Source organism: Xiphias gladius, unplaced genomic scaffold (assembly GCF_016859285.1).
Source record: "Xiphias gladius isolate SHS-SW01 ecotype Sanya breed wild unplaced genomic scaffold, ASM1685928v1 HiC_scaffold_1481, whole genome shotgun sequence".
Taxonomy (NCBI): domain Eukaryota; kingdom Metazoa; phylum Chordata; class Actinopteri; order Istiophoriformes; family Xiphiidae; genus Xiphias; species Xiphias gladius.
This window is the reverse complement of record NW_024401812.1, coordinates 334384-358442: the sequence shown is the minus strand read 5'-3', so window position 1 is coordinate 358442 and position 24059 is coordinate 334384. Positions and strand designations below refer to the sequence as shown.

The 24059-nt window shown below is 36.9% G+C and overlaps 1 protein-coding gene across 8 annotated transcripts in view; it reads right to left on the bottom strand.

Moving 5' to 3' along the window:
- The window catches only part of slc27a6 (solute carrier family 27 member 6), a 56666-nt gene that overhangs the window by 3286 nt on the left and 29321 nt on the right, over window positions 1-24059 (bottom strand). The window contains exons 6-12 of one of the 8 annotated variants that reach the window (XR_005706944.1): window positions 13554-13644; window positions 13236-13434; window positions 12159-12256; window positions 11173-11303; window positions 9205-9396; window positions 7255-7322; window positions 6680-6853 (exon numbers count right to left, since the gene is read on the bottom strand). Coding sequence is in view for 4 of the 8 variants with exons in the window: in XM_040123214.1 (XP_039979148.1) it covers window positions 9220-9396; window positions 11173-11303; window positions 12159-12256; window positions 13236-13434; window positions 13554-13644 (696 nt within the window). In the remaining 4 variants the exon portion in view is untranslated. The other 7 variants (XR_005706943.1, XR_005706945.1, XR_005706946.1 and 4 more) reach the window with 7 other exon arrangements.

Here is a 24059-nt window from a genome sequence, read left to right as displayed (position 1 = left end):
TTAGAGTGCTACAGCAAAGGGTCTAAATTCTTATGTAAATGGGAGATTTCAGTTCTTTATTTTCAATAAATTTGCAAAGTTTCTAAGAAAAAATGTCACTTTTATTCATTTAAAATAAAATCTAAAACTTAAACAAAATATGCAAAAAGTGAAGGGGTCTGAATACTTTCTGAAGACACTGTATTGTACGGTAACCTATTGTTAAGGAAGTTCAGCAGTGTGCATGAAAAAATAAAACAAGTGCAGCAAGTCCGAATACTCATTCTACTACATGTGGCACTGGTTACCAGAAGAAATATAATTTACCCAAGAATGAAAAGCACTGGTATATATTCAGTCCTGAATCTGTTAATCACTGATATTACCTGCCAGAAATAGCATATTCTGAAATTCTTAACAAACATGTATGGAAAACTAACACAATCAAAATCAACTAAAAGAGAAGTGGCTTACATTGGCTGACATTTGGAGTATTATAGCTTGAGCAAAAAGAATAAACACAAAAATAGGCATAGGTAAGTGTTAAACTAAAAGATTCCTCTCTAGAAATGTTAATCTCTAACAGAGAGAGCCAAAGCCCTGATGTTATATGGGGGCGGCTGTGGCTCAGGAGTTAGAATGGGTCGTCTACTAACTGGAAGGTTGGTGGTTCGATCCCCCGGCTCCTCCAGTCCGTACATCTAAATGTCCTTGGATAAGATACTGAACCCCCAATTGCCCCCGATGTGCAATCAGAATGCGTGAGTGTGTGTGAATGCCGTGTTTGAATGGGTGAATGTGGCGTGTAGTGTAAAGCGCTTAGTCTCTGTTCCACTAGCTTCTGTAACACAGATGAAAAAAATAAAATAACATTTTAGACTGGGGGATGGTTTTTTTGTTATGTGGCCTGTACCAGTGATATAATTTGCCTTAGAATAGATTTTACTGAGTGTGTTTGTGAGAGTCAAAATGTGCACAGTATCATGCTTAACCAAGCAGCTATAGTCAGTTTTGCTACCTATCACCTGGAAAGACTATGGAGTGTTGGCTTCTCAGCTCAAAACTCAGGCCACCAAGAGGTGTCTAAGGGTGGGCCACCTGAAAGGTCAACAGCAGCACCATCAATTGTGAAATGCAAGGTGCCGCCACCGGTTACAACAGAGCGCTGACCTGCCATCAAGTTTTGGAAATATCAGCTTGACTTTCTGTAATATGGATTTACATGCACAGCCAAAAACATGTACAGTATCCACAGTGTGTCATTTGTTCAGAATTGCTTGCCCATGAATGTTTAAAACCAGTATAATTTGGGGTTTGCAGCTCTCTCTCTTCATAACTTTGACTGTCTCTTCACTTCCCGAGAAACTGAAATTAGGGCCAAAAGTTTTATTTACAACAAAAAGACGCAGGCTTAAGAACTAAGTGACGTTTTCTGTCTGTCTATCAATCTCCTTGCTCTGTTTCAGTTCTATGAACAGTGCCTCATCTACACATGCACCGCCTAACTTAGCTAGACTCATTTTCACCATTTCACAAATGTCAACTTGCTTAGCTATGGGGCTTAGAGTAACCATATACCAAAATATTTAGACACCAAAAAGCATTATAAACAATTTGCCAGCACACAGTGCATCTACCGGTATACTGTATATAACTAAGGAAGTACAGACAGTTTATGAGTGATCAATGTGTTTGCATAGGATGTTGTGAGTTTGTTTGTCCAAGTAACCTGATTATTCTGGGCGGTTGTGACCCGAAAAGGTTGAGAACCACTGCTGTAACGCAATCCATATCTCATTGAGGGTTTCTGTCATATGTCTTTCTGAAGAACCGAAACATGTTCGGGTTTACTATTTGTATTCACAAGATAAATAAATAGCTACCACATACCTTGCTATTAGTATCCCCTGCTATCTCTGTACATAAACAGTGTGCAGAAAGGTAATTTTTGAGTGGCTACATTATAACCACATATAATCAAATAAAAACACATAAAACAAATAAATTACTTGTGTTTATCTCAGAACATTTTTTCAGTGAAACTGCTCAGTTGTCAGTGAGCAGAGTAAACATAGTAACACCACCATCACAGACCCCATATGAGACTGGGAAACTAAACAGATGAGCTGACAAGACGAAATCAAATGATTTCTTATCAGTGCATAAGAGTATCATGAGTTCATTATTGCAACACACTAAAAGCACATTTGTGTATGTGATGAGATTGTAGGAAGCCAAGAACGACACACCTGAGTCACACTTCAAACGTGAACATCAATATTTACATATTAAGTAAAAGTGAAAGTCAGAATGATTCAAGTGTTTTCTTTCTGGCTCAGCTTGATTATGTCAAAGGTATGACAGTGAACAATGGAAGGAACTGGCAGTCTTGATTCAAACAAGATGATAGAACCTAGAGCTGAATGGTAGCTCTGATTCACAAACAATGCATCAGATTTACAAATGTCAATGTGTTTTCCCCTCTGTTAGTAAGCCTATACCATATAGATACATTTGAGAGATATTGATTTGCTCATATGGGGCTGACTATAGGAATCGCGTATTATATAGCAAAACCATGACTATGTTCTGTTGGTGTTTTTTAACAATATGATAATTCTGTGTCTGGTAATGAAAAAAATGTACAAAAGTTAGATGGAGATTAGGTTTGTATGGATGCCAAGAGCTGCCATAGTTCCAGTAATTTTATGTAAACCCTGACCTCATGGGCTTAATACCTTGTTAATGTGTGTTGCCAAAGTTATTTTATTGTGATAACATGTTAATTATATCAAAAAACAAAACATCTGTTCTTTTGATTTCAGCTTCCAAAGGTGTCATAACTCTTTGATTATAAGAGGATAAGTTAGTTACATTACAGAACATCCCATTGATTTCAATTGCTTCCTATTGACCGTATGCAACTCCATTATTTGTTCTTTTAACTTCCTGTCTACAGCAGAGGTGTGAATGTGTTACAATGTGTAGCCTGACACCTGCTGCTTATGATCATCTTCCGCCTACATTTTAGTAACTATCTGATTAGTTTTACAATATTATGTACAGTGCAAAGAACTGAGAGAGATGGAAGAAAATGAGAGACTTTCTTCTACAGCAGCCTGACAACATCCACCACTATTTACAAAGAGGAACTAATTAGATCGTTTCAACTGCACAGCTCTGGGATCTGCTGGACATCTTATTGTTAAAATAGTCATGGTTACTGGTCTGAGTGTGTTTCTATTATATTTTATTATATGTTTGAAACAATATAACAGATTTAAACGTGTTGATACAATATTACTTCATCCAAAACACTCACAGTGGAGACTAATTTGTTAGTTCCACTATTACATACAGTCTGGTTTTTGTATGACTTAGTGTGTAACAAGCTTATTATTAAAATTATATTACTGATAAAATATACAAGTAAGTCCATAAATATTTGGAAAGTGACACAATTTTGAAATTATACAACCACCACAATGGATTTGGAATGAAGCCATCAAGATGTGATTGAAGTGTAGACTTTAGCTTTAATTCAAGGGGTTTAACAAAAATATCACATTAACAGTTTTGGAATTACAGTCATTTTTATACATACCCCCTCATTTTCAGAGGCTCCAAAGCAATAGGACAGACCAACATAATTATAAATGTAAGAATTATTTTTAATACTTGGATAAAAATCCTTTGCAGTGAATGATTACCCGAAGGCTGGAGTCCCTGGGCATCACAAAATGTTGAGTTACCTCGCTTGAGATGCTTTGCCAGGTCTTTACTACAGCCACCTTCATTTTCTACTTGTCTGTGGGTCTTTCTGCCCTGAGTTTTTTCTTCAGAAAGTGAAAAGTATGCTCAGTTGGGTTGAGGTCAGGTGACTGACTTGGCAATTGACGAATATTCCATTTCTTTGCCTTGAGGAGTTCTTAGGTTGCTTTTGCAGTATGTTTTGGGTCATTAACCATCTTGCACTGTGAAGCACTGTCCTGTCAGTTTTGCAGAATTTGGCAGAATTTGAGCAGATAGTATAGCCCTATACACTTGAGAATTTTATCCTGCTACTTCTATCAGCAATCACATCATCAATCAATGACCCAGTTCTATTAGCAGCCATACATGCCCATGCCATGACACTGCCTCCACCATGTTAGATATGCAGTATGCTTTGGATCATGACCTGTTCCTTTCCTTCCCCATACTTATTTCTTCCCATCATTCTAGTACAAGTTAATCTTGGTTACATCTGTCCAAAGAATCTTATTCCAGGGCTGCGCAGGCTTTTTTAGAGGTTTTCTGGCAAAGTCGAAGCTGGCCTTTCTGTTCTTGAGTGTTATCAGCGGTTTGCACCTTGTGGTAAACCCCTTTGTATTTACATTCCTGAAGGCGTGTCTTGATTGTAGACTTTGACAATGATACGCCTACCTTCTAGCAAGTGTTATTGACCCGGCTAGATGTTGTAACGGGCTTTTCTTCACCAAGGAAAAAATTCTGTGATCATTCACTTTAGGTGTCTTCCTTGGTCTTCCAAGCCTTTTGGTGTTTTTGCCACTCCTAAATTTTCTGCCATCTGTCTTATAGGTTTTTTTTTTTGGACTAATGATGACCTCCTTCATTTGCATTGACACCTCTTTGGACTGCATATAGAGAGTTCCTATAACCAGCTTTCAAATGCAAAATCAAAACTTGGGATCAACTACAGACCTTTTATCTGCTTAAAATGTCATGAAATAATGTGGGAACAGGTCACATCTGGTCATGAAAAGGATCATGAAAAGGATCAGCTGTCAAGTTGCCTCTGAAAATGAGGTACTGTATAAAAATGGCTTTAATTCCTAAACGGTTAATGTAATATTTTCGTGAAACCCCTTGAATTAAATCTGATAGTCTACACTTTAACCACATCTTGATGGCTGCTGCAACACATAGTAATATAGTTACTGATTTTAAGTTAGTTACCTCTGTAGATAACTTTGCTCAAAAGATGGTATTTTTAATCTGATATCTGTACTGGATTTGGTGGTGTCAGGCCATGTGTCCTCCTCATAAGTGTGGACGTCTGTTCACAACTTTGTTAAAAGTATTGTAGGCTCAGGACAGCAACTTTTTACTTGTCAGTAATATCGACCAGAAGTTGAGAGAAAAAACAGGAAATAACACAAATGAAAAATGGGATGGGTCGCATGGCATCAATAAGGATCCATTCAGGGGAAGGTGAGAATTAAACATCATATCTGAAGCTACACAACTTTAGCTTTATTGCTTCCATCCTGGGTTTGTTTCTGCAATTGCTCATTGAGTATCAGATAAATTTAAAACAGCTGAGAGACTCAGTTTGCTTCATGGCAGCTATGAAGGAACCATAGGAACTCATCAGCCATAAGTTGGCTCCTTAAGGCATCTGAGTCACTGTGTGAAAAATCAAAAAAGAAAAAAGAAATTGAGCTTTGTACCAATGCAAAGCATATTTCTTTTAGTATTTTTAACAGGTATTTTAAACTGATTTCTTTTCATTCAGTATGCATGATTGAAAAAGAACATGACAATCTAGTATTTCTGCCCAAGCAGCCTGCACTCCTCAACAATACACATTGTTACACTTGTTGATTACACTTGTCTCTGTTTTATCCAGAGTCAGGTTACAAAATGTTACAAAATCTGTGTGTGTCTTGGACAGAATTAGAAGTTAAGAAATGTTCAAAGGAGGCATTGTGGCGTTGCCAGTAGGGATGTCAATCATTAATCCTTTATCAATTAATTGCTGTTAATAATTGAATCGATTAAAAATATATTCAACCATAATGCAGAAGACTGGGACTTGCGGTGTAACTTTCAGAAAATGTACTGTAGTTTGCTGTAATACCTGGTTGCCTCTTACTGTTTAATGAGATGGAGTTGCACATGTTTTCTGACCACCTGTAAGAGCCGCACAAATTCGAAATAAACGCACCTCCTTACCAACCTTACAGGTTATCTATTGTTCAAGGCTACAGTTCTTTTCATAGAAGAAAATGGGTCAGATTTGTTTTAATAGTTATATGCTGTATAAAAGTGAAAATTTGTTTGTTTGTTTCACCTTTGATAGTGCTAGGTTAGCAGTTTTTGCCAAACTTGGCTAAAGGATAAAGATGTAAATTATTTTAACATTTGTAATATGCCAAAAAAACACTTTTCACTGTACTGGACACGTACAGTATGACAACGTGGGTTTGACAACATAACTGTATATACTATAATGCAGTACAGTTCCTTTAAAGGAATTGCAACTTGTTTCTTATATTTGTACTACTTAAAGTAGCGGCTGGGATCTGGGAACACAACGATATCACTACAACAAAGTTTGATGTGTCAAGAAAAACAAGCAGTTTATCTGTTTATCCAGATTATTTTAACCATTGAAAAACTGAAAGTGAGTGCAGACCATAATAATCCCTCACTGTGCAGGGAAACTGTGTGCATGCACAAATGAAGCAAAGCCAGCATTGCAGTTCAGACAGTCAACTTGTGTCCACTGCTACACTTACTGAACATGCCATACACGTCACTGCAACATACTGTATATCCAACACACCCTTTTAAAGAATTGTGTATTTAAGCCATCACTTCACTGATTTGCTGCCAAACCTGCTGCCACACCTCACCTGAAAGCTATGCATTCAATTCTGCTGTTGCTGTTCATACAGCATTTCAAAAGCCCTACCTCCACCCAGCATCCGTCCAGGGGATCCCTGGCAAAGTTATTATTTTCATTCCCTGCTGTATTGAGCCTGGTGTTTCCTTGTGGGGAGCGATGTGGTCAGAGCCTAGATGCAAACACACTGTAGATGTTTTGCACTCAGATGATAGTCTATTCCATGTTAGTTGGATGATTGAGCTACAGTGAGAACAGAAGGTAAAAGTTGAAGCAGAAAGTGGATCTGTAAACTGTGGTGGATGTTTACAACAGACAGTTTGGGTAATAACCTTTACTTTCTCTTCCACAAAAGTCTTTTTAACTTGTTGGTTAGTGAATTCTAAAAAATTAACTTGAGGAGTTAAATGTTAGGAATGATGGCTAAAAATTCAAAATAAGACCCAGAACTCTGGGTAACAATAGTGACATCTACATGTCTCAATCAATGTGTTTTTACTTTCTAAAATATTTCAAATGGAAGCTCTAATCTCAGGTATAGTCATAGAACTGTGGAAATATACTGAAATAAGCTGGTGATATCTCAAATAAATCATGTACATACATGAGCAGAACATTGCAGTTAGTGGAAAAAGCAAGCTTACCGTCATTGATGGTTAAAAGCCAATCTTTTCCCTTCTGCTGCATCTACTGTGAAGGTGCAAATAAAGACCTATAAAGGATATTTCCGGTATTTTTAACCTGTGCCCTATTTTCCCATCTTTGTGGTTGTAAATGTTTAATAGGGGAAAAAATGTTTGGAATCGGTTCAATATCTATCTGGCAACCACGAAATGGCTGCAATGTAATCCAACTGGGCATTTGTCCGCATCAAAGTACACCCACTAAAAGTGCATGTTTTAACCGCGGACAGGCTCAGATTGTTAATATAAGTGTCTAACAACATCCCTACAGAGATAGACCTTATTGTCAAAGAGTGGGATCCTTTTTGTTTAACCAGAAACAGCCGTTATATTGCTCTGTTCAAAGCCACCAGACTCCATTGACAAAAATATTAAATTTATCTTGCAGAACACAGGAGTTGCTGGTCTACTGCTGCCATTACCATTTTGAGCAGGATTACTACTGCTACCCAAGCACTCTTTCCTGAAGAAAAATGCTGTTCCAAGAGTGGAAAGACCTGCTACAGAAGGTAATGTTAATAGCTGAAGTTATTTAGTTGACCCGGTACTTGATACTTGTGAGTATTTTAACATTGCTGTATTGGTACTTCTACTTAAGTAAAGGATCTGAATACTTCTTCCACCACTGAAAGTTATACCATAACACAAACTAACTGATCGAGGCAGTGACAACAAATTTTCCAGTTTAATTATATTGCAGCTGTTTCCGGGTTGGTGCTTATAGCGTACTCGCTCAATACCGATTACCCTGGACCGATTCTAAACATTTTTGTCCCTGTTACTCATTTAGACCCAAAAAGATGGGAAAATAAGGCCCTAAAAATCTTAAGTAAATAAAAAAAATAAAAATAAAAGTAAATAAATCATGGAATCAGAACTTTCACAGCATTAAAAAAACATAAATGGCAAAAACATATGATATGGCTAAATATCTGGGCACTTTTGGGCTTTCATACTCCAAATATCTCACAGTTAAGACAATGCATGTTTATCTTTGTTTCATACATAAATCATACGAATTGACAAACATATGAGTTCTATGCTTGGTCAGCATAATGTGACAATTTGCTAAATGATTTATTAAAATCTGACGAGTAAAATCAGTGAAAAGGAAATATCTGTGGATAAATTTGTTGATCTTGTTGAAAAAATAAAGAAATTTGAAGCAATTTGACACGTGAGCAAAATTGCAAAAACACATCTCTGAACCATTTATGCTGTATGTGAGTTGACATTGAATCCCTTAATTTTGTACCGTAAAATTCCATCAATTTATCCATTAGTGCAGATGTAATTAAGGCACTTATCCCACTAATGGGATTTTAAGGGAACAATTAATGGACAATTTGATGTATTGTAATATGTTAAGGTATTTTAATCAATTACCTACAGAGTTTAAGAGCATTTAAAGTGGTAAAAAAAAATCATCAAAACTGACCAAATAACATTAAAACCATGTCTTAATTTATACCTTAAAGGGTTTTAATGTTTCAAATAAAATGTACATTCATGGATGGCTTTCATGATATTTGGTCATTTTCAGGGCTTTTTACCCCTTACCAAACTTTTTCATATTTAATCCATTCACACCCCAATCCACAGTGTTTTAGGGGTTTTTAAACCTTAAAATGGTTGAAAAAAACCCTTAAAACATACATATTATATACACAATATTTATCTGATGTTTGTTTTAACAAAAATAACTCAAAGAGACATTACTGTTCATATGTATATGGTCAACTAATCATGATCCTCTTATTCACTAACTTGACGATGTATTTTCAGTCAGACCCCAGTAAATCATTCAACCTGATTGTAAGCTCATGGACTTCCATTAAATATAAATTACTGCAATAAGCAGAGCACATTTATATCCCTCTTGGTGCACTGTTTCAAGCTATGTCATCATACCCAAACTTGTGAGTTCTATAGCTTGCGTTCTCCAGCAAGGATGCTCTGGTAGATACTGTCTGTTAGAGGAATGTATTTCTTCTGCTGGTAGTCCAACACATAGAGAGGGTCAGAGATTGTTGAAGGGTTGAAGCCACTTTGCACCAGCTGAAATTTCTGCTGCTTGAAGGTGCTTGTCATTTCCATGATCTCCTGAGGGGGAAAAAAACAACAATCAGGGAATTTTCAGGGTATCAGCAGGTTTCAGACTGAATTGAATGATTTTAAAGTTCAAAATTAAACTTTCTAATGTTTTGAATTTTAGATCTTTAGTTGGGACCTAAATTGATACAATGTACACTAGATACTTAAGGTGATTTATCATCGCTGATTTGCTCATAGTTGTCCACACCATTACCGTTTAATGTTTAGAAAAACTCACAAGTACTATTACTATTAAATCCTGGTGTTGTGTTGGAAGATTCAATAATGAATGAAGGTATCCACATAGTCTGTGTGTGTCATCGGCTTTTGATTTTCAATTTATTCATTTTTATCATTTATTTATTTTCCCTGCAGTTGTGTGCTCCACAGTGTCCTGTGCTCCATGTTTTTTGGCACTGCTCAGCAGCACCTTCTTTATTTGACTACAGTTGACATTTCTTAATTCTAGAGCACTGAGACTGAACCAAAACATTAAATGTGCTGTAAAACCAGTGACTGAAATAAAAGAAGCTAAAAGTTTCACATGTATGTGTATATACGGTGCATTCAGAAAGTATTCAGATCCCTTCACTTTTTTCACATTTTATGTTACATCTTTATGCTAAAATAATTTTATTTCATTTTTTCCCTCTTCAATCTACACTCAGTACCGCATAATGACAAAGCGAAAACAGACTTTTAGAAATGTTTGCAAATTTATTAAAAAGAAAACACTTAAATATAACATTGACATAAGTATTCAGACCCTTTGCTATGACACTTGAAATTTAGCTCAGGTGCCTCCCATTTCTCCTGATCATCTTTGAGAGAACAAAAACAGAGGCAGGATTATGTTGAGTCACAGATCTGGAGAAGGCTACAAAAATGTTTTCCAATGTTTCCAAGATTACAGTGGCCTCCATAATTCTTACATTGAAGAGGTTTGGAGCAATCAGGACTCTTCCACCCAGCTAAGCTGAGCAACTGGGCAGAAGGTCCGTGGTAAGAGAGGTGGCCACATTGGCTGAGCTCCAGAGATCCAGTGTGGAGATGGGAGAAACTTCCAGAAGGAAAACTATCACTCCAAAAAAAAAGCACCTTAAGGACTCTCAGACTGTGATAAACATGAATCTTAGTACTGAGTAAGGGGCCTGAATACTTAATCAATGTAAGTAATGTAATGTAAGCAATATCAATGTGATATGTCAATTTTTCCTTTTTAATAATTTTGCAAAAAATTCTAAACTTCTGTTGTCATTTGTCATGGAAAAAATTAATCTAAACAACTTTAGAATAAGGCTGCAATTTAAAATGTGATAAAAGTGAAGTGGTCTGAATACTTTATGAACTTTTCTGAATGCCCACACCAACCAACGGAGACTTGTCTCACTTGTGGGGACAAAATTGAGGTCCCCACGGGTCCATACTGCTTTTTGAAGAATAAGACTCGGTTTTGTGGCTCAGGTTAAAACTGGGTTATGTTAAGGGTTTGAGGCTTAAGGTTAGGCATTTTGTCGTGATGGTTAAGGTTAGGGTAAGGGGCTGGGGAATGCATTATGTCAATGACAAAAGGAGTGTATGGCTGTAATTCCAAAATGGTTTATGCAATATTTTTGCGTCTGATTTAATTATTTGTGTCTATTTTTGGTTGCAAATAATAAATCATTTTTTCACTGTTCTGTCCAGAATTAACTTAAAATCCACTACAGTGGTATTAATAAAGAACACTCATCAGAACAGAATTGAGATGCAGATAAAATATGTCAGTATACCTCTGTTCATTACCTGGAGCCTTATGAACAGTGGATGAGCGTATGCCGGTAGATCCCTCGTCACATGCTCAAACAGTTTCTTCCCATTAAACGTAAGACCTGGTCTTACAATCATGGCAGCCATTCCTGCTCTGCCCTCATGCCCTGTGGACAACATTGTTCAATATAACCTCTGTCATCACTCTCCAGCTAAGTGTTATTCATTGCTGGGTTGTTCTTTATCAAGAAAATTAATAGAAACAGCATGGGATCCCAGCTTGTGCTTCTTCTTTTTATCCCTCATGGGATTATAAGACACCTTTAAATCAATTATTAATAATACACCAGTTTCCTTCCCACAAGGTAACATCTTCCAGCAGGCTGGTCACATGGTAATTCGAATAATCATTTCAGAAGATAAAAAAAATATATAGGGAAATATACATGTATATACATGATTAAAACATCATACTCATCGTCACTGTCATCAAAATCAAATCATCATCTCCCACTCATTAGTGATACAAGGTTCTCCTCCTGAACTCCCATGCATTCCCTAAATAGGATGCTAATTTAAGTGTCTCTTTTTTAAACAACCATTTTAGTTCATTTATATCTATCATCTCAACCATATATCATTAAACAAAAGATGACAAAGGGCCCATTAGAAAGGACAAAAAAATACAAAACGGTACTCATTTTCAATGTCCCCTAAATCACATGCTGAACAGATTCGACTTTCTTCTTCCAAATCGCTCTTATTTGGGCACAAATAGATCTTTTTTTCTTCCATAAATTAAAAAGTACATCATTTTCAGTAAAATAATCATATTTAATATCACAAAATGTAAGCAACTTTGGGTTATTTCAAATCTCATTTACTTTGTCTTGTCATTTTTACAGTAGTTGAATACCTTCTCCCTCAGAGATTACAGTATCTTTGTAATTTTGTTGCTAAGTGAGATGAGCAATATTTGGATAGCAGAGGCAGACATGTGAACACAATCATTTTAAACATACCTGGTACTTCCACTCCATAAACATTAACCTCTTGGATAAAATCCACCAGCCCAAGAGTCTCTGTTACCTCTGTCGTTGCTACATTTTCACCCTTCCACCTGAAATGGGGGAGAAATGCTGATTTCAATCAAAGTGATTAAGAGTACAAGTCTTGTAAGCGTTGCATGGCATTCAGGAAATAGTAGTTTCGGACCAATCTAATCTGCTACATAATACAGAGCCTGTATTTATACCTGCTTGTATTCTCTCCAAAGCGCTCTTTTTTCCTCCTTTACACACTACTTCTATAACTTTTCATGTGAACAACTGAGTGGAACACCGCAGATGCTTTTGACTGTCCACATGGACTGGTTTGATTCAAGGATTCCTGCCTCAGAGCAACCTAAATCTTTACCCCCCCCTCCATTCACAAACGTGTTTTGTTACTCTAACTTCTCTTGGATGTTTGAGCTTCACTGAGCAGAAGGACATTTGTGTCATGTAATCTATCTACAAATATATAATTTACAGTAAAACATTTTTGGAGGAGACCTTTAAGACATTTTAATAGAGACAATGTGGTCCTTTTTATCTAATACAGATGATACATGATACGTAGACTAGTTTTTATGTGATCTTTAATAAGAGCTATCTCAATACCGTGGAGGAAACCTAAATAAAATTCCTCTTGGATAATGTTTTTAATTCTAAAAATATTACCCATGAAACCAAGAACAATTTCAGGTTATCAGACAGAAGATAAGAAGCAGGCCAGTAATTATTTTGAAATTTGTGATTAAGTCCTGGATCCTTTTGAGTTTTCCAACAATTCATGTTATTGAACTTTCATACTTTGGGGGACTCACAAGTCACAGATTAAAAAAAGAATGGTCAAATTGAGTGCTGACGTTTAGTCCCTTGTGTGAGTAAAGCTCCAAAAACTGTGGATCCTACATTTCTCATAACATGCAACTTAATAGAGAACTGACCTCGCCCGCGTACCTCAAAGGATAAGTGGTACAGCTAATCGATGGATCGAATTCTTTAAAGGTCCTGGTGTATAGTTTGTGTCTGCAGTAAACACATCTCAAACTTTACCTGAAGGTGTCTCCCATTCTGTCTCTGAAACAGATGAAGCCCTCTTGGTCTTCAGCCATTAGGTCGCCTGTGTTAAAGTAGGCATCTCCCTTCATAAACACATTTCTCATCAGCTTTTTCTCAGTCAGCTGCTTGCTTCCAGCATAGCCAAAGAAGGGGCTAATGGAGCTCACCTTGGACAGTAAAAGCCCTGTCTCACCTGAGGAGAAAAATAGGACAGAAGGTTTCAAATCAGTAAATGTTTTCCAGGTAAAGTCAACTTTCAAAGACAAGCTACTTAAAAGTTAATTTGTAGAAACGCTGCAGTTGTACTCTTACCCCTTTCCACTCGTTGACAGAAGCCATACTGATCTTTCACTGGTTCGTCTTTCTCCATGTCATACTTTACCAGATCATACTTGAACAGGAGCTACACAAAAAGTTAAAAGAAAATACTTTTAAAGGGGCAGTGGCAGAGACATATACCTTAATTAATGGAAAAAAAAAATCACCCATATATCAACTTAAGGTTATATATCAGATATTTTTAACAGCTGACATATTGACTTGTCATAGCAGGAAAAGAACAGGTGGAACTAATAGCACTAATGATGTCTGTTCCAATTAAATATCACCGTATGCCAGTGAGCAAGCATGGACAACACCAGGGCCCTGGAACTGGAACACTAACTGGAATGCAGCCTTTATTAAAGTTTTTAATTACAGCTGTGCTTTTTTGGAATGTTAAAATATATGCTGTGAAAATGTCTGGGAAATTGTAAAATTATGCTGCATACAGTAGTAGAAGCAGGCCAAAAACTGCTGTCTACATTTCATGGTCTTCAGTGAATGGTGTTTGCAGAGTTGTAAAAGAAATTAAAATCTTAGATGCAGTTGAAAGCTCCAGAAGAGCCTATTAAATTGAATTGTTTTTTTTCCCTCCAAACTAGTATAAGACAAAAATGAACTTTTACACACTGTTTTCTACTTGTTTACAATTATTTAAGTTAGTCTATGTCAAATCTAGCATTCTTTTAGCTCAGTACTACTTTCAGTGATGTCATACTCAAAGGTTGTTAGATCTATTAGCACTAAACATATTTAAAGTATATGTAAATTAAACCAACAATATATAAAGAGGAAAACATAAAGGAAGTTATGTATAATGTATGACACAGGATTACAAGTTATATTCAAAAACATTTCCAAAACAAAATTTGCAGTGAGCTGAACAACTTGCAAAGATCCACAACACAAAACACAAAACCACTACGCTCTGCTGATGGAGATGCCATATGCAGCTGAAGACCACCATTGCTACTTGTATTGTGCAGTGCATCCAAAAAAACTTGGAAAACAGACACCACATGGCAAAGTGTTCTGGTCAAGTGAATCAACAACTTTGACAAAGAGCAATGGAAGCAACATTTTTGGATGTTTCGTAGTATGTTTGACTATGTGCTACCACTTATAAGATACCCTGAAGCAAAAATAGATTTTTGATGGCAAAAATCATTTGAACCTCTGTGGAGAACCTCTGTGAAGACAGTGGCTTTTGCTTTGTGATGGTATGCTACGCCTAGTATCAAACCATCAACTGGTTGTTTGGGGTTTGGAATTGTCACAGTATGCATGTTGGGACAAGTAACAGCAGCGTTAAAAAAACACACCCATGTGTTCTGGTGCTATTGATGGGACTCACATCCCTGTGATTGTTCGAAAGGAAGATCACTCAGCTCATTTCAGCTGGAAAAAAGGAACTCCATTTTAATGCAGGTTGTTGTCCAAACACACTCAAAAATATTGTTGTACATAACATTAATTCCAATAATTTAACCAGAATGTGTGGTTTTGTCAATATTGTGGGAGTATACACTCAGCAAGCACTTTATTAAAAAACAACATTAATACTGGGTAGGGCCTCCCTTTGTTCTCAAAACAGCCTCAGTTCTTCATGGCATCGATTCCACAAGATGTTGGAAACATTCCTTTGAGATTCTGGTCCATGTTGACATGATTGCATCACATAATTTCTGCAGATTTGTCAGCTGCACATTAATTCTGCCAATCTCACGTTCTAACACATTCCAAAGGTGTTCTATTGGATTCATACCTGGTGAATGGAGGGGGGCCACTGGGGTACACTGAGCTCATTGTAGTGTTCATGAAACCAGTTTTAGAGGACTTTTGCTTTGTGTCATGGATGACAAATAGCCATTATAAGATGGTTATATTGTGGCCATAAAAGTATGCATATCGTCAGCAACAATACTCAGATAGGCTGTGGCATTCAAACAATGATTGATTGGTATGAAGGGCCAACAGTGTGCCAAGAAAACATTCCCTACACCATTACACCACCACCAGCAGCCTGGACTATTGACACAAGGCAGGTTGAGTCCATGGATTCATGCTGTTGATGCCAAATTCTGACCAGATTCATCCGACCAGGCTACGTTTTCCAGTTTTCAACTGTCCAGCTTAGGTGACCCTGTGCCCACTGCATCCTCAGACTTCTATTCCTGGCGGACAGGGGTTGAGAACGACGTGGTCCTTTATTGTTGTAATCAATCCACCTCAAGGCTGGACTTGTTGTGCATTCTGAGATCTTTTTCTGCTCACCACAGTTGTAAAGAGTGGTTATCTGATTTATTGTAGCCTTTCTGTCAGCTCCAGCCAGTCTGGCCATTCTCCTCTGACCTCTCCCATCAACAAGGTGTTTCTTTCCACAGAACTGCCGCTCACTGGATGTTTTTTGTTTTTCTGAGTAAACTCTAGAGACTGATGAGCGAGAAAATCTTAGGAGATCAGCAGTTTCAGAATACTCAAACCAGCCCATCTAGCACCAACAATTATGGTCAAAGTCACTGACATCACATTTTATCCCTATTCTGATGTTTAATGTGAACATGATTAGCTGATTGGGTAATTGCATGAATATGCAGGTGTATAGATATTGCTAATAATTATATTTTATAATCACATTTTATGTAAAATAAGACTTTTTTTTTTACATATGCAAAACAGGTCAGTGACTGACTTGATTCTATTGTTAAGCATTACTCTCTCTCTCTCTCCATAGAAATCCATTACCTGGTGATGAAATAGAAATTCATGTGGATCTCATCAGAAGGACAACCAATTCTAAGTGTCATGTCTGGTTCCCTCGAGACATGACACCCAATGGCAGGTAATGAGCAGTGCCTGGTTTCCTCCACACACGATGATTAGAAATGAGGCCAAACAATTAAATCTTGGTTTCATCAGACCAGAGAATCTTGTTTCTCACAATCTGAGAATCATTTAGGTGCTTTTTTGCAAACGTTCGCTGAGGAGAGGCTTCTGTTTGGCTACTCTGCCATAAAGCCCAAAATGGTTGATTGTTGAAGTGATGGTTGTCCTTTTGGAAGTTTCTCCAGTGCCACACAAGATCTCTGGAGCTCAGCCAGAGTGAGTATCGGGTTCTTGGTCACCTTCCTTACCAAGGCCCTTCTCCCATGATTGCTCAGTTTGGCCAGGTGGCCAGCTCTCGGAAGAGTCCTGGTTTTTCCACATTTCTTCCACTTAAGAATTATGGAGGCCACTGTGCTCTTGGGAACCTTCAATGCAGCAAAATTCTTTTTTAGCCTTCCCCTGATCCAGTTCTACTCTACCTGGCTATACTGAATGAAAATCTACTTTCACCTTGGAATGACACTATGGCACAAAAATTACATTGGTATGCCAAGTAGAAGGAGATATGAAGAAATGCCAGGTCTTTGAAACTAGGACTTGACAGTGCTTTTGTATAGTCTTTCTTGTGATATATGTTGTTTGTGCTTTGCTTTCTTGTCAAATAAAATGTTTCCATTCAGCCATGTCAGAAATACTTACTTAACCTAATACTGTTTTGTCAAGACAGAGATGGACACACTATTATGCTTTATTTAAGATTGAACTGTTTCAACAATGTACAGCTGCAGAAAGAATTGAGAAGCTAGTTAAAAGGTTTTTTGTTTTTTGTTTTTTAATTAAAATAGACTTCAAATAGTACAACAGTACAAAATTCAACATTAAGGGCATGCAGTGAAAATATATACCAAAAGTATAACAATACAATAAGTTATAAAATGCAAACTTTAATACCAGTAAAGTGCATCAATAAATGTTGGGGGAATCATACTCTGTCCAATGTGCTGTCTCATTGGTCTGTAGAGCTGATGAAGCTGCGGTTGAGGTGGAGTAAAAATGGCTTGTGACTCAAACCTTCCTTAAAGAAGCTGTTCTGTAGATGTCCTGAATCTCCCTCCACATTGCCATCTGCAGAGCCGTCTCCTCTCTCTCATTCTCCCTTGCTTCCCCCCGAGTCCTATCATCAGACTACCTATGCTTCTGGATGCTGACAGCTTTCATTGAAGTTTCTGTCCATACCAGCCAAAAGCTTGCAGAGGTCCTCAGACATCTGCTGATGTCTGGACTTTGGTTTTTTAAAGATCTTTTCTTTTCTTTCTCAAGGTGATTCTGTAAAAAATTAACCACAACAGTAGTTTTTCATCAGTTATCCACGTAGTGGAACATTGTCTTGCTCATTACTGATAACAGAAAACAACAGATCACTCTTTGGTCCAATCTTTCCCACCCTTAATGAGCTACTAGAAACTAACTAAACTTTTAACTTCACACTTGCATGCAAACGTAAGCAGAGCTGTTTAAACTGTCTAACTGCCAAAATGCAAAATAGGTAACTACTTGATGACCAAACTACAAATATAACACTGAAAATAACGTTACCACACTATAAATATAACGTGACAAACACAGCAGAACTCACCTTGGTGAGTTCCTGCCTCGGATTCTCCTTGTTCCTCCAGGACCACGTTGTCTGTCTATTCTGATCGCAAAGTTGAGCCATCCTCGGGGTCAACATTAGCGGAGTGTGTTTTTTCCCCCATGGTCAGTGCAGTCCCCTGTTACTGTTCTTTCTGTGGTGGTCTTCAATACTGAGGTACTTTTTTGGCAGACTTATAATTTTTAATAATAATTTTGGCCTTGTGTCTCTGCATCCCCTCGCTTGTGCAGGATTGCAGTCATGTTGTCATAGCCAACAGTATTCCTTACGGTCCCAATAATCTGCCTGGTTATCTTGTCCTCGCTGCAAAGCGATAGCGGCTCTCTGACTTTGCTGTCAGACCATATTTAAACTATTTTTGTTAAATATATAGAGCTTTTTAAGAGTCACTTCCTGGGATGTCTTAATTGGTAGGCAAACTAAAAACTAAAAAAAAAACAATTTAGTAAAAACTAAATTGTAATGTGATGTGACTGCACTCATTTAGACTTGTTCCATGTTCAAAGTAATATATTAATGTTATTAGGTCTGACCCAGTAAGCTGTCATGACCAGAGTGCATATTCAGGCATGAGACTTGCACATTAAATTGCCGTCAGATTAACGAAAGGGTCTTAGGTTGTACTCCTTTTGTGTTTAATTCAAAAATAATGTAATATAATGTGGAATGTACGTAAGAAAATTTCCTCAAGTACTGTTCTTCATCACAAGTTAAAGGTACTTGTACTTTACTTGATATTATCCAATTTGGCCTGCTTTATACTTGTTTCAAAACAATTGACACAGAAATATTGTACTGTTTAATCCACTACATTATTTGGCAGTTTTAGTCACTATTTTCTTTATATTTTTAATTTTTACACAGAAGAAATGATGAGCTGATAAAATATGATGTACAATAGGTTACACACTGGCCAAGAGTATATAAAATAGTTCAATTTAGCTACACCTTGACAACTACATTAGTGAAATGTTGTCTCCACTTTAATGTATCAGTAGTAACAACCCAATAACATAGCATATAATAGTATAGCATTCACAGGGGCTATTTTCTAAATGAAGACATATTTCATATACTTTTTAGTGAGAATTTCAATGCATGACTTTTACATTTAAGTGTTTCCACTTTCAGGATCTGAATATTTCCTCCAACTCTTACCCACACACACTGTAGCTGCCGGTGTAACGGTATTATCTAACTTTATGTCCGCTGCATTGTCTCCTTCTTGAGATCTATCTCCAGCTGGCTTGTAACAAATGTAGGTGTAATTGTTGGCAGACAGTTTTTACATGTAGACAGAGTTTAAATGTGCCTTGATGTGTTCACTTCATATTTGTACCTGCGTGAATGAAGCTTGAGGGTTATGGAACAACAAGGAAAGGGACATTTGTTCCCTGAGTTTGTTCTTAAGATAGCACTTCTCTCCAGATGTGGTGCAGTTTTACCTGAGTACTTCTGTTGTCTGGGAAGAGACACTGCCTTAAAAGCTTAAGTCAGGGAGCAAAAGTCTAAACACACAACATACACACAACACCTCTGATTTTACAGATCAGACACTAAAATCTGTTATGATTTTTTTCAACATATTGGTTTCCTAATAAGCACTGAAAATTATGCATCAATGTAAAAACCTTCTATAATTATACACAAATGAGGGTATTTACATTGTATAACTTGATTTCCTCAAGTTATACACGAAAGCTCCAACAACTAAATCCAATAATAACTACAACTGACAATCCTGTTAACTAAATTAGGAGATATGCCCTGAAATCATTATGTTTCATAACTTCACTTTTATAACTTTCTTTTATAACGGTTTGTTGGCCAGTAGGAAAAGCATCGAGAAATAGATCTAAGAATAGCTGAGGTCAGAGATTAGAGCTAAATACATGCAGCCACTCTTTTGTAACTCCTCTGATTAACAGCAGCTCCACAGACAAGCATTAGTGACGCTAATACCAGAGACAGCCACAGGAAAGCCACTTCACTGGTTATCTTTCCTAACTGTCTTAACAGATTTACAGCTTAATCTCTACAACTAATTATTCGGGTTGACATTCTTTACCCAACATCTAAGTTTCAGCATCATAATAATTTTAATATCTTGTGACAGTGTTTCTGGAATATTTGTCAACAACAAGATATCACAAACACTTGTTATACAACAAATTGTAATACAACTTACTATTGTATTACAATTTATTGTAATCATAATAAACTACATATTATATTTATTGCACAATACTGTTTACATTACTGTATTGTAATATTGTATACTGTTATACTGTATTTATATTTCTGATTATATTGTAAATTATATATTGACTTGTACTAAATCATATTATGAGATGTTGGCTATTTTTAAAACAAGAAAGGTCTTATGAAATCACACACTTCTCAGTGGGCTAAAAGGCTTTGTTCGGTTTTGGAAGTGGTGTATATCTACCCGAAGTATGCTGTAATGTGAACATCATTAGTAGTTGACTCATAGCCAAGTTTAAGAAAAATTGTCTGAAAATATCCCATTAAAATCTAAATTAAGAAATCACACCAGAAACCAAAGAGCTTCAGTTGCAGAATTAAGAACTGGTGTTCTTTCTGTCTTTTCTGTAATGTATGTTGTGCCTTGATGATATGCAGATTATAAAAAATAGAAAGTGTTAATTTGTGATCTTTTTAAGTTTGCTAACTTTGTCTCAACCACCTGGAAAATAAGACAAGATGGACAATTCAATTAGTCTTCACTTGGATTTCTCTTGTAGGTCACAATTATACAATTTATTAGCAATGCTTGGATTGTGCTGTAGACTTGAAGGTCTAAAACAATTAAAGTAAGATATGTGAATTGGTATTCTTAATTTTTGTAGTATAATTTGAAAATGTGTGCACTGTATTCTGGATCTGGTTTCTTTTCATTTCTTGTAAGCCCATGCAGGTTGGTCATGTTTATATGCATTACACAACAGTAACTTCATAATCATTGTGTGTAAAAATAATAATTAAAATTTACACACACATATACACACATATATATATACACATATATACATACACATACATACACACACATATACATACACACACATACATACACACACATACATATATATAAAATATATGACACTCTAAGATTGCATGGTTGACAGATAGAAGATAGTCCTATATAAAATAACTATCTACCTTAAATTTCACGTTTTCATGATAGTGTGTCCACCCCATGAACAGTAACTAGATACAGTCGGCCTATTTGACCCGCTTAAGACCCCTCTGATGGAGGACACTTGCCACATCCTGGATAACACATGACCTGACAGATCTCCTCTAAGCTGTTTACCCCTCCCCCCACCGCTCACCACAGTTTAGTCAACTAACCATGTGCACCTTAATGGACAAATTCAAGTCTTGCAGACTGCTTCTGCTAATTTTAAGGATGTGGGAATTTGGGAAGTGAAAGCAGGTTGTATACAGAATGTATGCACCTCTTAAACAAAACCACACATACATGCATTTGCATACTCATACATATCTATTATGAGTTGTGCACATATTGTAGACTATATGTCAAAAGTACACTTGCTTAGACCTATAGGTTTGTTATGATTATCTAATTAAAATTAGTAATATTTTGTTCCATGTAAATCTGTCTATATACTTTCATTTTGATAGCATTTTGTGTATGCTATATACAGTACTTCTGTCTGCAGTAAAACCAGATCTCTTAGAGTTATTAAACATTACAGTCTTTGCATAACCATTATAATGTTAACCATGTATCTTGTGTTTGTCTCCTTTCTTTTTTTCTGTCTTTCCTCAAAGCACTTTAAATCAGCTGAGTTGTGTGTAAAGTTCTATTCAAATCAAGCTGAGTTGAGTTAACTGTGTGGTAGACTGTATGCATTTATTTACATCACAATGCATGCCATTCCATTGGCATGCACTGTGGTGACTGTCAGGCTAGCCGTTTCTCTCTGTGTAGTCTTTATGTTAAGGTAGGCTAACCATGTCCTGACTCCAGATCTGTATTTCATGCCCAGACATGAGATTGAGAATAAGTGTATTTCCCGAAATGTTGAACTATTCCTTCAAGAATTAAAGCTAATACTGCCGATACTTTAATACCAACAATGCCTTGCATTTGCAGAGCATACAGGAATAACAGAATTCATTGTCACACAGTGGTAGTGTGCTCAGTTGTAGCAGCTACATTTTTGTTACTCTTTGTACATTCATAAGATGTATTTTGCATTCTAAGGAGTTTAGGCAGCTGGAGATGTTCAGTGTCCTGCTATGACCTGAAATAACGTCTACTGGACTCATACCAACAAGATATTAATGAAATGCTCTCACAAGAATGCAGACTGAATCTGAGAAACACAACCACTGTATTAAAGACACAGCACTCCTTAACGCTTGCTCTCTCTCACTCACATGCTAATACACACTGTGTCAGTGATTTACTGGGAAGGATGTCAATGATTAATTCCTGGAAAGTGTAATGCAATGTGTGTGTATGCAGCTCCATGCTTTCTATGAACATCAATTCTCTACTATACCAAAACTCTATTATACTGTTCATTAATACATCCAAACCTTATTTCCCTCTGCGTGTTCTTTAAGAATTCCATGATAGATAACTACAACTCATTGCTCTCCAATTAAATCAGAAAGAGCAAGGTAGACCTGCAACCCAACAGCCACGAACTTTGTTATTCATAGCCTCCCCAGGATAAATCTCCATGACTTTTCAGGTGAAATATACATATCACTTGGACATAAGAGGTATACTACTAAAAGAGGCAGATTACCATTACATATATCGAGCACATTTATGCTTCCAAGAGGATGAACTAAGCACTGCCTTTAGGACGAACTTTGTGTTTTGAGAATTCTTAGCCATGCTAGAAGCAAGGCTCTAGGGATGGTAATGTCAGTCTACCACTTTGGACTAGACTGACATATCTCAACAACTAGGATGAAAATATGTACAGTCATTCATGCTCCTCAGCAGACGAATCCTACCGACTATGGTGATCCCCTGACCTTTCCTCTAGTGCCATCAATAGGTTGACACTGTTAATTTTTATTGAAATATCTCAACATCGATTGCCATGAAATTTAATGCCCAGTGAATGAACCCCAGTGACTTTGGTGGTCCCCTGACATTTCCTGTAGTGCCACCAGCAGGTCAAAATGTTCACTCATCCTGTGGAATATCTCAGCATCTACTAGATGAACTGGTACTAAATCTTGTACAGACAATTCGTGGTCTTGAGAAGATGAAACTTGCTGATGGTGATCTTGGTGGTTGGCTATTTTCATCTATCACCATCATCAGGTGAAAATCTTATTTTGTCCAACACTGATTTATGACTAAATAACTACAAAACTAATGACATTCCCATCAACCTCAGCTGAAGTTGGTGTTTAGTGCTAATTAGCTAATGTAAGCATGCTAACAAACTTAAATAAGATGTGTTAATAGTTAGCTGAAAACACTGCTTTACCTAACTACACCCTCACAGAGCCACTAGCATGGCTGTAGACTGTTAGTTTTTTCAGATACGAATGGCAACTTGATCAAGATGTTTGGGGTTTCTGTTGAATGTAGTGAAAATTTCAGCCTCTACAAGCAAGGCATTAAACCTTTAGTTTTTTTTTAAGGCTCAGTCACTGTCACACTAAGATTTAAAACAGTTTTTGAGCAAGCATTTCCTCTTAATGTCCTTACAGCAATTAGTGGATTTGCTCATGAGGGTGAGTTAAATCTACATAGAGCTTTCACGCTCTAGAGAACAATGAGCAGAGTACTACACTGACATGCAGAATTGTGTTGTCGACCAACTGCAAATCATATTGACAGTAGCCCCTTTTATACATCCTGATCAAGGCGGGAATGTTGCGCCTTTATTCTGCCTCGCCGTTTTGTATAAAAGGTATGAACACCGAATGGGGCAGCACTTTTCCAGCAATAAGCTGGCAGCGGAGGTAGTCAAAGAGCCAAATCAATGTCTGTG